General features: G+C 37.6%; 1 protein-coding gene across 1 annotated transcript in view; it reads right to left on the reverse strand.

The window, feature by feature from the left end:
• PCLO (piccolo presynaptic cytomatrix protein) overlaps positions 1-15,387 on the reverse strand; it is a gene marked incomplete at its 5' end in the record, with an annotated part of 372,092 nt that overhangs the window by 183,870 nt on the left and 172,835 nt on the right. Inside the window, 2 exons of the mRNA XM_035901092.1 lie at positions 2,529-4,543; positions 4,918-9,982. Of these exons, the coding sequence (XP_035756985.1) occupies positions 2,529-4,543; positions 4,918-9,982 (7,080 nt within the window). The remainder of the gene's footprint in view (positions 1-2,528; positions 4,544-4,917; positions 9,983-15,387) is intronic.

Consider the following 15,387-nt stretch of genomic DNA (forward strand, 5'->3'; position numbering starts at 1 on the left):
CAGGTTCTCAACTGGTATAAACAAACACAGTCAGACTGGAGAGAATACTATAAGTCTCATGGAAACTAGGAGATCATTTAGATCTTATACTGCAGATGCCTCCTTCACAACATAACTGACTGAGTAATTGAGAACTGAAACTGATACAGCAAAAGCAATTTATGCCCATGTTTCCAGATGCTGATGACATCATTAGATTACTTTCTGTGCCACTAATTTTTTTGTCTTACACCTCTTTTCATCTTTTAAATTTCATGTACCTGATCCAGCCTAAGCTAACTGAACCTCAGATACTTAATTAACAAAACTCTATCAGAAAGAGAAGGTATAACAGACTTAATGCTTAACATAACATCAGAGCTGAAAGCAGCCATGACACTCATGGGAGGTTTACAGAGCCGTTTCCTCACCATATGCTGCATGGCACAGTTAGTGCAGCCTACTTTATATCCATGGAATTTTTTTACTTTCCTTGCACTTGTCTGCTTGCATCCCATGTTCCACAAAAATATATTTTCTTTTTTTGTCTTACACCTCTTTTCATCTTTTAAATTTCATGTACCTGATCCAGCCTAAGCTAACTGAACCTCAGATACTTAATTAACAAAACTCTATCAGAAAGAGAAGGTATAACAGACTTAATGCTTAACATAACATCAGAGCTGAAAGCAGCCATGACACTCATGGGAGGTTTACAGAGCCGTTTCCTCACCATATGCTGCATGGCACAGTTAGTGCAGCCTACTTTATATCCATGGAATTTTTTTACTTTCCTTGCACTTGTCTGCTTGCATCCCATGTTCCACAAAAATGTCCACCTCATTTATTTAGACTGTAAATACTTTGAGATATGGGCTATTTCCTGCTTGATGGCTGCATGTTAATAAGAACAATATAGCTCATTACTGTTTGGGCTCAAGGCAAAATGGTAATAAACATGTAAATAAAATATAAACAATGATGTACAAACCCTTTGTTTCCATGTTTCATTAATGAATACTGTATGCATTCAAACTCTACTGTAAAGGCCTTTAAACAATCAGGAATTTATCATCCATCACACAAAGTATACAATTCATATAAAATATTAATTCAGTCCATGAAATAAGTGAACTGAATATTTTTTTCTCAGTAATAGTTTCACTACACTGACAGTTATTTCGCAGCATTATACTTGGTCTCCAATATCTAGTAGAACCTAACACTTTCTAACTCCTGAGCAAGTGTTCTTCAAGATGCTGTTCCAAACATTCTACATTAAAGTTCAGAGTTTGTGCTACAGTTTCCCCCACTGTACTAATCCTGCATTAGGAAATGATGTTGATATTGAGTGCCAATGCCGTGACTAGTTTTCCCTCCAAACTTCCATGCACAGTTTTCCAAGCAGTAACAGCATAGGAAGCATTTAATATCCGCACAGATATGTGAAGCTGCAGAAACTTCTTACAGGGGAAGCCTTGGAGGGTATAACCAGATAATTCTGCATTTGAAAGCCACCACAAATTATCAAACATACAGAACAAACCCTCTTTATTCTATCCAGCCTGTACTAATCACTCATGTATTGACAGATAACTGAACATAAGAGATAAAAAATGCTGAAGAACTTGAATGGTAACTCTTTCAGAGCTCTGACAGATAAGATACTGACCCTGCAACTGACAGAAGAGAATGGACTCAGACAAAAGGACAGCCAAGAACATGTGAAATTGTAAAGGTATTTTTTTAGCCAAGACTTCTTCCTCCTATTCATAAATAATGGACTGACTACCAAATCAGAAATCTTACTACTCAAGGAAAAGGAATACTGCAGAAATGAAAAATTTTAATCCTGATGGTGTCAGCCTTATTCAAAACTGCCTCCTCTGACCCCATAAGGAACAGTCCTCAACACTTGCATAACTTCCTCATAATCCTCCTTATCCAAACCAACCAAACAAAAAACAGACTTGTGATATGAGACCTTTTGGTCTGGGAGAGATAAAATATGCAAACATTAGGACACAAGATTACCCACAGAATCACAAATGGCCAAGAAATCTCAGGAGGGTCAAAAAGGACAGCTAACTAAGGTAGTTATAAACCTGGTGTTAGCTGCCTCTCAGAAGGCACATAGAGTAATTTCAAAGTAAATGCACTACAAGACTGTGCCACAAGAGCTGGGCGTTGTATCATTAGAAAGAAAATGCTTTTCATTTTCTGAAGAACTGGAGGTAACCACTATATTGGCAATTAATTGCCATGTAAAACATAAAGTGCCTTCCAAATTCTGAACAAGAATTTGTTGGTTTTTTTCTGAATCTTAGTAAGATTGCAATACGGTTTCCTTTATTTCCAGGCAAAGCAATGAAGCAGATAATCATTGCTTTAAACAGCAGAAATTCCTTGGGACCTTTCAGCAAGGTGTGCAAAAAGACTACATACACAGGTATTGCAAATGAGTGTGTAAGCCCTCATGCTGTCCTGATAGCTGTAGAATTGCATATTAAAAAAATAAAAGAAAAAAAAAGAAAACAAATACTTCTTACCATGAAACCCTCAGTGTACTGAAACTGAGCTCTGGAACTGTCTTCTGCTGTGGGACTCAGGGGCTTAGGATCAGACATAGAGCGTTGCATCATCTTTGCTGCCTTTGGGCTTGATGGAGGAACCTTGGAAATGTCAGCATGCAGCATCTTCTGAGGGCTGATGTCATCAGTGATGGGTTTTTCATAGGGTACAAATGCTGACTCTATAACTTTGCTTGGTGAAACAGGTGAAATGGGTGAATAGAGAACTTTGGGAGATTTGGGAGGGGAAGGGACTACCTGCAATGTGGAGTCTGGACGAAGGTGGGATGAGTATCCTATCTCTAATGGTGTTGGGCGTTTTTTATCTTTCTGAGGAGATGAAGCTGACAGATATTGGGGACTTTGAGTATCTGACTCTGTCTCTGTTTGACATCCCAAACTTTCTCCTTTATATGTCTTTTCTGGAGCTGAAATGTGCTTTATGATTTCCACCTTAGCATCCAATCGGGCCCTGATGGAAGGTGTTCTTATTGTTCCTACAGGTTCTGTTTGTACTGAAATCTCTGCCACTGTCTGAACTGCAATACTAGATACTTTGGAGAATTGTTTAGCTTTGTCTGCCTCAGTGGTACTCTCACTGTATTTTCCTACACGAGGCTTCCTTCTGGATCTGCTAGAAAGATCCCATTCATCTTGATCTTCATCATCTGTCTGAACACTCGTATCAACACTCTTCTTAGTTCTCCGTCTCCTGTTTGTGTAACCTCTGTCTGCTCCGTCTTCATCATCAGTTTGCACTCCACTGTCCACTATCTTTTTGAAGCACCGGGGCTCTTCTTCCAGGGTCTCCTCAAGCTCCTCATATGGACCACGTAATTTTGGCATGGAACTTCTCTTTTTCAATTGTTTCTCCTCTCTAACATCAATATCCTTAAGCGACATTTCTGAAACAGAGCTTAGGATACCAGACCTAGGTATGTATTGGGTGATGCCATCAGACTGAACTGTATACCATGTTTGGCTTTGTGGAATTTCAATACCCAGCACTCCTGAAGCTGTAGTGGTTGCATCATCAGTAGGCCAAAACTGGCCATTTTCTGTGGTTGCATACTGTCCTTCCAAAAGTGTTTGATCTGTGGTAGTTTGTGGAGAGCCAGTTCCTGAAGGGTCATAACCATACTGATATATTTGACGAATTTTTTGCTCCTCTAACTGTTGGTGGAGCTGTTGTTGAAGTTGTTGGAATTGTTCAAGCTGCAACTGCTGCTGGGCTAGTGTCTCTTGCCTCATCATAAACTGAGCTTGTCGTTCCTCCTCTTGCTGAAATAAGAGATGATGTTTCATGGATTGCAACTCTTCAAGCTTTTTTTGCACCATAAACTTTTCTTGTTCCCTAAATCTTTGGATTTCCTGACGTTCCCATTCCAGCTCTTCTGCAAAGCGCTGCTGCTTAATTTTCTCAAGCTCAAGAAGTTCACGCTCCAAATCAAGCTGCTGCTGTTTGCCTTCTTCAGGGGCAATGAGAAGGGCAACCTCATCTTCAATTACATCTGTATAAACTTCAGATGCTGTAGTTAAAGCAGGTATCAAGTTGGTTGGCTCAGTGGTAATAGTTTCTATAGCAAGAGGTGGTAACCCTGTCCCCATATCGATGGCAGTAATTGCACTATCTTTTTCAGCTGCCACTGTTGTCAAGAAACTATATGATCTTGGGAGCGGTTGATTCTGTTGCAAAGTTGATAAAGAGGGCACAGAGTCAATTGTTTGGAGAGTAGGTAAATCTCTGACACTTGTACTGAAAATAGAACCAGGTTGTGTAGTGATGGCAAATGTGGATGGGATTGGAGTTGCTACTGAAGAATAAACAACACCATTGGATGATCTTAAAACACTTCCAACGCCAAACTGGGAACCCAAAGATGACACCATTCTTGCTTGGGAATATTGTGGTGTACTGAGCCCGATGCCAGAAATCACCTGCCGAGTCTCTGGATAAGGACCAGTAGTCTTGCTTGAGTAATCCATAACCTCACCTGAAATTACAGGGCAAAGTTACAGTCCAGTCCCACAAAAGAATGCTGCTTTGCGGATTCTGAAAGTCATCCCTTCTTGATGAATTAAACGTGAAGGGGAAACTGCATGCAAATCTTCAGGTTAATGACCTACTTTAGATGTGAAGGAAACAGCATTTCTGAACATGCAGGCACATGCAGGCACCTCTGTGCAAAACACATATGTAAAATGAAGAAATGAAAAACACGTGTAATCCAGAATAATTTGTCACACTGTCCAAAAGAAAACAAAACAACAGAAGGAGGGGAAAAATAATAAAAAAATCATCCTGAAATGAGGTGAGGAACATCAAAATTATATTTCAAAGAAAGATCTGCTGCTGTGTCATACTGACCTGTAGTAACTCTTCCAGAAGTAAGATCTACTGCTGCATCAGTTGCCCCAACTCGATAATCAAAGCTATTCTTGCTTTTGTATGCAAACAATCCAGCTTCTGATAAATTTGTGTCAGACATAGATGGTTTCATACCTCCCATTCCTCGGTAGCCATATGACCCTGAACGATCATACTGATAATGGTCATCTCTGTAGCCAAAGCGATCTTCAGGAAGTGTAGTTGGTGGCTGCTGTGCTGTACAGCTCCTACCGAATGGTAATTTATAAACCATATCACAGCAGACAGCTCTTCTGCCTGCAGTTAGATCCACAGGCTTTTCATCATCTTCTATTACTGTTGTTGTGATACCTGAAGTAGTTTCATCCATTGTTACTACTGTTCTGTGGGATTTTGTAGTGCTAAGGTCAACTGCTCCACTCTCCATCGGCTCCTGAGAAGTGGAGAGGTCGGTCCAACCGTTTGTAACACCAACAGGCGGTACAGTAACAGGCTTTGTAGTAGCCCATGTCACTGCATGTGTTGAAGTACCTAGGGATAAATTTATTGGCACTTCATCTCTACCCGCAGAGAATGCCTGGCTGCCTGTCACTCTGTACGCAGGCTCAAAATGTTTTGATGTTGTTAGCTGAAGCGGCGTTGTCATTGCATGTCCCAGATCCACAAGGCTGTCTGTACTGGCAGTGTAGCTTACAGTGGCGGTGCAGGTCATTACAGTTACTGTCTCAGTGACTACAGACAGAGAAGGATCGGCAACACAAGCAGTGCTAAGATTTATTATGGCTGGCTGGACAGTACTTACTGGTCGCCCACTTGCATCACTTGCTGGCATTTGCCTTCTCATGTCCATGGAAACAGCAGACAGATCCATACAGCTATCTCTCATTTCAATATCCATCTTAGTTAAAGTGCGAAGATCTATGACATCACCGAAAGGATGGAATCTTCCATTCTCTCTATACCTGGGTTGATCTACTACATGTAGTGGCTCTGGAGGTATAGTAATAGCGACACTACCTAAATCAAAGCCAGGCATCGGGCCCTTAACAACAGACACTGTGGTCTTGGTTACCTCTGTTGTTACTACTTCTGATTTTGAACTAGGTATTTTTTCAAAAGTTGATCGTGTTGTGACAGGAATAGTTTGCAAAGCATCTGAAATATACATAGTCTGATCTGCCATACTTTGAATTTCCATAGTTTTCATGGATGGAGTAAAAACTGGTTGCACAGGCTGGGGAATCTGTTCTTTAGAAGGTGCTTCTAAAGGCCAGCTGGTAACAGCCTGACTAGTTATAGCTTCTGTGGGAGTTCCAGGCTCAGATGGCAATGTGATGACAACATAGGTTTCCTGTGAGGGTTTTGTCAACCTTGGTGAAGATTTGTTAGAGTGTGGAGACAAAGGGGAAGTGGGAGATGCTATTTTGTATTCAGGTGCAGAGACCAAATTCAGAGTCATACTTGAAGTCAATGACAAACCTATTGGTTTGGGCTGTGTTTCTGCTGGCTTATGAACAGCTATTGGGAGCGGAGGAACTGCTGGTTTAGGAGCAATTGGAGGTTTAGTTACTTCAGCGGGCCTGTGACTGAAAACAAGCCCTGCTGGAATGGAGGATGGTTTGGGTGGTACAGGAGGTGGTGTTGGGGTGTATGTTTTTGTGATAGGTACCACATGATTCTTTAATACAGCTGTGGTCTCTGGTGTTGGAACACTTGTGACTGAAGGTACCACTGTGGGAGCTGTTGCTGCTGGAGCCTTAATCTGTGATTTCTTTTTGGGATAAATGGCTGGCTTGGGTAAAATAGGTGGAGGTAATGGTGGTGGAGGAGGTGGTGGAGGAGGAGGAGGTGGGGGTGGAGAAGGTTGTGCAGGAGAATCCAAAGAAGAGCTTCTAAAAAGCGAGAATACTTTGGATGTTACAGCAGGAACTGAGGAAGGCACAGAGACCATGCTGGTCTTACTTACAACACCAGGAGTAGGTACAGAAGATGTTTCTGATGCAGGCTCTCTAACTGGTAGTGATGCTATACATACAGGTGGTTGCTCAGATGTAGTACTAGTCAAATTAATCCTTGTCATATCAACATCCAATTCTTTGTATGAATCTTCATGATGAACTTTGACAATACCAGGCTCTACCGTACTTTTCATTTTTCTAGCTGCTTCCTTTTCTGCTTTGGAGGTATCAAAGGTAACAGCATCAGTTGCATATTTCTTGGGTTTTATAACTGTAGTTGCCACTACTGAAGGTGCAGTTTCAGGCAAAAAAACTGCAGCTTGATCCACACTTTCCATATCTGATGCTATAGACGGCTTTTTAGTAGCTCCGGCAATAGATTCGTAAGGCATGCTCACTTCAGAGTACTCTTTTGCAGATGTTAAGGGAACTTGGGTTACTACCCTGATACCTTCAGAATCTGCTAGTTTACTTAAAGCATCTGCTGTATCTACATAACCTGTGGTAGCACTGTCTATAGGTGATGAACTATCTGTGGTACAAACCGAAGATGTAGATGATGTCAAGGAAGCTGTATCAGAAGGTAAAACTGATGCAGCACCTTCTGGTGTCTCAGAGTATGTCAACATTGACGTTTCATGAGAAATTATTTCTTGAATTTCTCTGGCATAATCTGTTAAGTATTCATCTTCAATTTCCTCTGCTGTAAAATGCTGCGTTATCTTAACATCTGGAATAGAAAGTGCTGTGCTACTGACAGGTGATACATCTGAGATTGCTGAAGTAGTGCTTGATGTTAAAGATGTACTATCCACTATTTCCCCAACACTAGGTACCTTTGTATCAGATGTGGGAATGAAACCTGAAGTTGTTTGTGTTGGACTGGACCCAGGGGTTAGCTGCATTCTCTGTCTTTTCATAAGCTCTTCATATGCAGCTTCTGCATCTAACAACTGCTTTTCCTCAGTGGTGGAAGTTACTGTGCTGTCTAATACAACTATTTCATGACTTTCTGGGATAATATAAGAACTAGAAACAATATCTTCTTGAGGCACAATAGAATGTAAAGTCTCAACACTATAGTAGTCTTTCTGTAGATCAGTAATTTTCTGTGGCTCTTCATAGATCTGCTCTGAAGATCTTATTTTTTTCTCTTTTCCCCTCTGCTGTATATACTCATGGCTCTCATCTTGTCTTATTATAAGATTAGTATCAATAGTTCCATTGTAAGTATCCTCTACTAAGGATTCATAAATATAATCCTCTATTAACATTCCACCATATAAAGACTCTTTTTCAAATACTTCATCTTTTTCATTTGTAATTTGAAATGGCTTGGACTTATGGGTCTTATGCATCATCTCCTCATATACCTCTTCGGCACTTTTTAATGTTTTTTGAACACTTTCTTCTTTTGGGAGTCCAATTGGTTGTTCATCTGTTGGTGAGTATAGAGAGACAGCAGTAGGCAATTTGTAAACTTTCTGTACTTCTATTATTTTTTCTGGGCTGATTTCAAATCCTTCAGGATCTGACTCAATACTTGGTGAATATTCAGAACAGGAAGATCTGTGCAGCTCTTCCATTTCGGCTGCCTGTCGCAATTCTTCTGTTGGAGATGCATCTTCAATGGGAGAAAGATTACTTGGTGGAGTCTTTGGACGTTCTCTTCTTCTCTGAGCTCTTAGTTCATCCTTGTCCTTTTTAGATTTTTTGCTAGAACTTTTTCTTTGTTGCTGTTCTAATTCACGCTGTTTCTCTTGTTCCTTTAGCAGTTCTTCCTCTTCCCGTAGTTCTTCTTCTTCTGAAGAATCTTCAATAGTTGGAAGAAGAGGACCATGTGACCGATGCCTGGCTTTGCGCTGTTGTTTGCTCTCCCCTCCCAACTTTTTGTGACTCGGACTGCTGTCACTATCTTCATCAAGTGATGACACTGAAGTAGGAGATGTACCTGGTGTGAAACTAGAAGCATGTAAACTAGAGGAGCCTTCTCCTCTAGATCTATCTTCTGGTGAATCTGTAAGACTTTCCATCTCCAGCTCAGGCTCTTCATCGAAATATAAAATACCTTTCTGTTGTTCAGATGCTTCAGAATATTTGCTTGTTATTGTACTATTTAACTCTATTGTTTTGAAGCGCCGAAGGCCTCCTCCTCCAGTTACTGCAAGTTCTTCACTGTCTTGACTTTTAGTTTCCCTGTATTTTGGCTCTGGGCTTTCATCGAAAGTCTCATCATCATCATCATGCCATGAATGTCGTCTGCCTGCATCCTCATCATAGCCTGCACTACTTTTCCGTGCCATTCTTCTATGTTTTCCAGCTGATCCTTTGGCTTTGCTTTTCACTTCTTCTTTCTTTTGGCTTTCAGTTACAGTGATCTCTTTGAGCTGGTTTCTAATGAATTCATCATCTTCAGAACCTGAGGCATCTTCATCAGCACTCATCTCTATAATCTGTTTTCTGATGAAGTCTTCCTCATCACCTGATCCCTGACTGTCATCTCGTTTGTACTCATCACTGCTTGAAGAACCAACACTAGCTCTTCTTTTTCTCCTTGGGACAGGTGAGTTTTCACTCTCACTGCTGTCTTCCACAGAATCATAGCGTTGTCTTCTTGCCAAGATGTCATCTCCATCTTCTTCCTTGTAGTCTGCCCGGAAGGAAGCACTTCCTTTGCCATCTTCTACAATGGTTCCTTCACTTTCTTGAATAGCATCTAAGTCTTCCTCATCTGAACTGTAAGATTCTGGAGTGACTGGCAAAGGCTTTGATTTGTGTTGATCCTTTGTCTGTTCACCATACGTTTCATAAAGCTCTTTGCTTTTCACAGATTTTTCATCAGAAAGCGTACTTGCCTGAGCTTCCAAAATAGAGAGTACAGTACTTTCCAATTTAGCTAGATCTGAGGGGCTTGGTGGACTTTCTTGTGAAATAGTGTCTTTTTTATTAGATCCTCTGAGTAAATCCTTTTCATCACTGGGGATATGACTTGGAATTTCACCAAGTGAACTTGATATCCCATCAGAAGAATACCCGGTGTCACTCAGACCTTGCGGACTTTTCTGTTGCTGAGAGCTTGATGTGTCTGATTTGTCATCCTCCTTTTCCTAAAAAAATAAATACATATGCGTGTGTATATATTTATATATAAATTCTTATTGTCTCCAGGCAATTAAATACATGTGATTTTTTTTTCTAAAAGATGAATTAATGTTTCAGATGAAAAATTATGATAGCAAGAATTATATTAAACTATAAAAGACTGAACACTAACTTTGTTATTCAAAGCTATTAAAATAATAAAAAAGTTCTTCAAATTTTGAGTTTATGCATTGAAACTAACTATATTTTGCAGGGCTATCTACACTGGCAACTGATTTTACTAGTTGTAAGACGATCTATTTTCCATATAAACAAATACTGTATTTAATTGGGTTTGGAACACTTATTAATGATAATCTAACATTTGTTCACATATGCATGGGATAAGTTGTTTGGGGGTTGATTTAAATGAAGATTTTAATTACCTGTGTTTCAAAACTGCCTTCACAGATCTAGACACAAAGTAATATAGCTTGCCAAATGTCAGCCTGCAGTATTTCTGGAGTCTGCTCTTTTCTTTGCCCATTTAATCCTTTATAATTGTCTAGCAGTGTGGCAATATTCTCAAATTTTGGACCTATGGTTTCATTTTGTTGATTTAAGTGTTACACATCGTAACATGCAACAGAATACGTGGAGTATAGAAACATGATTTAATGCAACTTGGAATGTCCCCGTATCTGCAGTTCAGCACTGTACAGACATTTTCTGAGTACCTCATAAAAAAAAAGTTTCTCAGTAAATTTGTAATGCAGAGGTAAGCTGCTGGTAGGGAAGTGTAATTACAGGGAGGAAAGCACAACAGTCAGCTATTGATCAAAGGAAATAAGGAAGCAAACAAGGCAGGCAAACCTGACTGAGCAGTATAACCAATGTTTTCCTTCTCATCCCTAATTAAACACCCTTAGTCATTCTCCTAGCTTTCAGAGCCTTCTACACCATTCTGGACAACAAGCACTTCTATCTCCTTCTTTAGATAACAAAAATACCAAGAATACCCTACAGGAAGTATTTCCACACCAGTTTCCCTCCTGCTTCTCTCAATTCTGAAATGTACTGTACTTAGTAAAAGTACCTCACCATTCATCTAATGAAACAGCTCACTCTCCAAATAACAGGTCACCTTAAGACGTCATCTAAGCTGAAAAACTCAAGAAATGTCCCCACCTCCACTAGCAATTTGATACCAAGCATCCCAAAGTCTCTTGATTTTAATAATATGATGTGATCTCTGTATTTGTTATGGCCCTCAATAATACAAGTAGGTAGTATTTATCAACCTTGCTAATTTAAGTCAATGATTTCTGAAGTACAGCAAAACATTTATTTAAAGCTCTTCTTTCCTCTAAAGTATTATCAACTTCCTTGGCAATATGCTGAGTTAAAAAAATACTGTGGAATAAATATAATAAGAAAATGATGACAATGTTTAATTATAATATAAAGGTACCTTAACACTCATGTTAAGTTGCTATCAATTACAAGTATTTTCAAATGTTTATTCACACTAAAGTTATATTTAATGCCAAAATATCATAAAGCAAATATTTTTAATTGTCAGTTATCTTATTTTTAAAAAAGTCAGGTTTTTTTCATTATTTCATTTACATTTAAAGTACCTGTTCTTGCCTGTAAACATATCACTATGCACATAATACTACATTGAAACACTAATATTAATATTACAGTCATCTACTAATAAATATTTTATTAAGTAATCTCCATTTCACAGGAGTGATTTATTATACGCTTTGTAAAATCAGACACTCGCTTGAATATAAGCTACATCTGTTCTTACTAATATTGTACCCAATATGATAACCCCAAATATCTGATATCAGAGCAAAATCCATTGCAATTAAAAATCAAATATGAAACCAAGATTTCTAAGGACAACTCTAACGATAAGGCTGTGATTAATATATAAATATGGAGAAACCCAAATATCTGATATCAGAGCAAAACCCATTGCAATTAAAAATCAAATATGAAACCAAAGATTTCTAAGGACAACTCTAATGATAAGGCTGTGATTAATATATAAATATGGAGAAACCTATAGTACTCCAAACTGCTTTGGGAAGTTATTACCACTTAAACATTTATTATTCTGAAAAATGTACTCTTGAATATTCTCCAAACCTTAATGACAGAATTCTATATACTCTTCATAAAAAGTCAGCAATGAAGCATAGTTAAAAATTTTTGGGTTTGTTTGTTATATTTACGTTTTTGTTCCCTTTATTAAAGAAGAAAGTGTTTGAGGGGACTTTATTGGGCTATGTTTTAAAAAACCACACATTTCATTAAAACGAAAGGATTTTTCCTTCTAGAAATCTCACACCCCTCACTAAAATTTCACCTATGTTATTTGCTTGTTATTTTTTATTTCCAATATGTTCACACTTACAAAGACATAGCCAACCAAACACTCCGTGATCAATTTAGATGACCTACTAGAAAATACAAACAAATTGTTCAAGCTCAGAAGGTCTCCTAGGAGTTTATGGACAGACAGCGTCCAACTAGTGAAGCTGAATCTCTCAGATCTTAGTTCTCCACAGGAGATGGAGTGATACAGTGACTTGTAAAGCAGAGACAGAAGGCATCAACTAAACAGTTAAGCTCAAAAATAGGTAGAAAACAACTGGTCATGGAACAACTTTAGCCATTCTCCTTATAATCTGTGATGGTGTCACTATCTGTGAGTCCAGTGTGTAGACCTACTCAACAACCAAACCAGAAGAGATGGCGAAGAGTATTGCTATTGCCCGCTCTGTTGTTGAACCTCATTGCATGTCATAATATCACTACTCTGAATATGGGAAAGGCTGCTCTTTGTACAGGAAGAAGAAAAATATCAACAATAAGGAGGAACTTCTACTGTACATGTAGAAGTACATGTGATGAAAAAACCCAACTCACTTCTTAAGGCTATTGCATATGAATATATCTTCTATCATTTTTGTATATATAGTTGTCTTCCTCATGATAGGTCATGTAAAAATTATTCTGCACATCATGTTTTGAGATCATATGCATGTAACTTACAATAAATAATATTAGGCCTTTGTGCTTTTTTTCCCTATTTCCTGCAACCTGAGAACTAGAATATTGTCATTAGCTACACCTGTTCTTAAATGACTGGTAATTGATTTTCTACAGGGTTGGCCTTCACACACACAAAGGCAACATCATTGTCAAACTTGTAAACATACCATAAACATAATATTTTTATATGAATAACAAAATATTGCAGAAACAATGTTGCTAAGGATCATATTCAACAACCCTTTGAGAATGAAAAATATATTTTAATAAATAAGAAAAAACCCCACTTTTTTCTTGTGAAGTAGAAAGTACTTTGGTACGTGTTAAATTACTGGGCTTTTCTGAGTAGCTGAATAGCATTTTTTCAGGAAGTTTGCCTACTGTAAGTTTTTAATACTGGACAAATTTAGCTCTAATACAGACATTGATGGGAGGATCTTGAGACATGAGGAACAAGGAGATTTATAAAAGCTGCAGGCTGGATAAGGCTGTTTAAAAACAGCAAATGCAACCTCTTTAACTAATGGTAAAAATGATTTAATGCAGAATGTATTTGTACTATTCCAGTGGCATTTCTACAGTGTCATTGCCAATAAATCATACAAATATTTTGCATTAGAAATTTTTGCTTTAAAAGTATTATTTGTGCTTGCATTTCTTCACTTTTAATATTCTTATTTAAAAATATAAAATTTAGTGCTTTAAAAATCACATTGGTTATTAAATCCAGTCAGAATTCTATTAAAAGGAAACTGATTAAAAAAAAAAAAGTCCTGTCAGTTTTTTTAAATTATTTATAGCTAGCAAGATTACATTCTGTTGCACAGAACAGAAATTTTATTTTGCAAAGGAACTCATGATTTTTAAAAGGTCATTCTGTTTATAGAAGAAATAAAGATATCTACTTTAGCCCAAATGAAAAGGTTCAGAGAGTGAAAAAAAGACTGGTTGACTGAACTGTTTAATCTGTATTTGAATTTTGTATTATCAAAATGAAACATTTTATTTGTGTCCAGAAAGGCTGCTTACACAAAAGCCTTTTCCTCCTTATTCTGGCTCCCTGGTCTGTGTTTTGTCATTAATGGCATGTCTTAGAATAACAATGTCAATTTACAGTATATTAATTTCTACCTGGTTACTCATTCTAAGCACTTGATCATTCATCCGTAAACATAAGGGCACTTATATATAGCTGATGTGTTGTAAATATATGTCTAATTTACACCATGGTAATGTGTTCATGTAGATATGATGAACTACTTGTATGTTAATTTGTGAGTTCCAAGATGGCTGTTTTACACTGACAAACCGTAAGTCATAACTGTCCAAGATTTCTAGGCATCCTTGTGAGAAGAGCTAACTTCTATTGCACGTGTGAATAGTCAGTATTACAAGATGGTTTCTTAGGAAAAGGACCTGTAAATCATGAGCAAATTTAATTTATTCTTTAAAATCTTGTTGAAGAAATTACAGTTTAAAAGATTATATGAAAAAACATGTTTTGAATAAAAAAAGGCTTTACAATACCTTAAATCTTACTTTGAGACCCAAATATTTTAAAATGTTTCCATATTTAAGCCACTTTTGTTTCAAAGAATGCCAGATCTCTAAATACAATTGATATCTGTGATTTTCAAAGGATCATTCTACTGATTGTACTGGATCAGAGCTTTAGCCTCTCCATGTCTTTGGGGACCTGTTGGGGTGTTGCTGTCTTTTTTTTTTTTTTTTTTTGAGGAAAAATGAGGGTAGTATTATTAACTTATCTCACTGGTATATTAAAGAGTTTGTAATTACCACTTGCACAGATTTCGATATAAAATGGCATCAGCAGTTTATCAAGCGCAGAAAGTATTATCCCTATTTAAAAATACAACTACCTGAAATCCTTCATATGATTCTGTCCTGAAATACATGTAAAATACATTCTTCAGTGTCTAGATACTGTCCTTTAACCACTGAAATTGAATCAATGTATGATGTCTAAATTGTTATCATCTCCTCTTCCACTTCTGTCACATGTTCTCTTGGGAAGAATTGTATCTAGCAATGTTTGATGTAGAGCATGGAGAAAATTAAAATACTTCAATAAATAAAAATAAAAATCAGAGTTATTTTTTATGAAGTACAAGCTAGGTAAGACACCAGCTTTATTTTTAATTCTGAACAATTTTAGCTGCTTTTTTTGTTTGTTTGTTTTTTAGGATTTTTCCAAGGAGCAAAAAAGGGGAGGGGTGGGAGAAGTCTTTCTGTGTAAAAATTGGTGTTCTTTTTTCATTCGTTCAATTCTGGTTTGTATTTCGGAGTGTACTAATTTTAAAAATACTTACAAGTGGATGTGTCGGGGGGGTATTTTTAT

The sequence above is a fragment of the Egretta garzetta genome, unplaced genomic scaffold, assembly GCF_000687185.1.
Source record: "Egretta garzetta isolate BGI_Z169 unplaced genomic scaffold, ASM68718v1 scaffold148, whole genome shotgun sequence".
NCBI lineage: Eukaryota > Metazoa > Chordata > Aves > Pelecaniformes > Ardeidae > Egretta > Egretta garzetta.